The 1314-nt window shown below is 59.7% G+C and overlaps 1 protein-coding gene across 1 annotated transcript in view; it reads right to left on the bottom strand.

Moving 5' to 3' along the window:
* TRIM72 (tripartite motif containing 72, E3 ubiquitin protein ligase) overlaps positions 1-841 on the bottom strand; it is a 10840-nt gene extending 9999 nt beyond the window's left edge. The window contains exons 1-2 of the mRNA XM_010837450.1: positions 593-841; positions 7-163 (exon numbers count right to left, since the gene is read on the bottom strand). Coding sequence (XP_010835752.1) covers positions 7-156 — 150 coding nt within the window. The 5' untranslated portion in view covers positions 157-163; positions 593-841. The remainder of the gene's footprint in view (positions 1-6; positions 164-592) is intronic.
* Between the last annotated feature and the right edge of the window lie 473 nt (positions 842-1314).

Here is a 1314-nt window from a genome sequence, read left to right as displayed (position 1 = left end):
GAGCACCGTGCCGTCCGCCGCCGGCTCCCCGGCCACGCGGCTCAGGCAAGCGCGACAGAAGCTGTGGCCGCACTCGGCAGTCACGGGCGCGTCGAACAGCTGCAGGCACAGCGGGCAGGACAGCTCCTGGTGCAGAAGGCCGGGCGCGGCCGACATGGCGGGCCTGCGTGAAGGAGGGGTCCGTCAGGGAGACGAGACCCGGGCCCAACCTCTAGAGGCCTCTCAACCCACACAGAAAGGGACTCTGGCTCAGGCCAAGGGAGAAAGGGAGACTCCCTTTCAGGCCCAAAGGCAGCCTCAACTGCAGTTCTCGTCCCCAGCCCACCCCTCCACCCCACCCAAATAGCCCCTGTCAGGGACCTGGCTCAACCCCTGTTCCTAAACTTGAGGCTGGCTTTCAAACCCCGTCCTACCCCCAAATGTCGTTCCCCTGACTTGGCCCCTGGCCTCAGCCCCAACCCCAAATTCTCCAGTGTCCCTGCCCTCTCCTCTTCTCTCACCTATCTAGGACTCGAAGTAAGCCCCTGTCCCCGTGTCCCTCCCCTTCCCCTTATCCCCAGCCACCATCCCCCACCAGGACCCCAGGACTCACAGGTCTGGCTGGAGATCTTGGCTAAAAAGAGACTCCCAAGAGGCCCAGTCAAGGTCAAGCCTAACTGTAGGTGGCTCTGAGCTGTGTCTGAAGAGAAGCAAGCACCAAGCTCAGAGCAAGGACGTGGGCACCACGGGTGGTTGGTGCCCGGTGAAGAGCAGACAGACCCTCCAAGGCTGAGCCCTGGCCCCAGGACTATATATAGCTTGCCCGGCCCATCCCCTCACATCACTTCTGGAAACTGCTCTAAAAGTGAGGACTGAGCGGTCAGCGGACAAGCATCACATGGCAAAGCCACCTGTCCTGGCCCATCACACTCTGCTGTCCCCTGCCCAGCCTGGAGCCAGAACTCAGAGCTAGCAGAGAGACAGGGCCTCTGAAACCACAGAAAAGACAGAAACATGATTGGAAGGAGTCTCCGCTTTCTCCCCAACTTCACCATTTCCAGCCTCCCCTGTTCCCTCCCTGTGGCCCCCTCCCCAGCTTATCACCCACTTATTCCCCAAACTTAAGGCACAAAGTCACACGGGACAGAGTCTCCTCCAACCCCGAAAGCTTTCCTTCTTGCAGGACTGAGGGGAGGGTCTTTCCTCAGCTGGAGTTTCCAGTGCTCAGCACAAGCCCTAGAGCCACGTGGGCCTCCCTGAGTGCTCAGGAAAGGAACGACAGAGGGACAGTTGAATTAATGAATGAACTATATCCAGAGCCGGAGGTTAAAACTC

The sequence above is a fragment of the Bison bison genome, unplaced genomic scaffold, assembly GCF_000754665.1.
Source record: "Bison bison bison isolate TAMUID 2011002044 unplaced genomic scaffold, Bison_UMD1.0 scf7180017864072, whole genome shotgun sequence".
NCBI lineage: Eukaryota > Metazoa > Chordata > Mammalia > Artiodactyla > Bovidae > Bison > Bison bison.
This window is presented reverse-complemented; position numbering and strand designations above follow the sequence as displayed.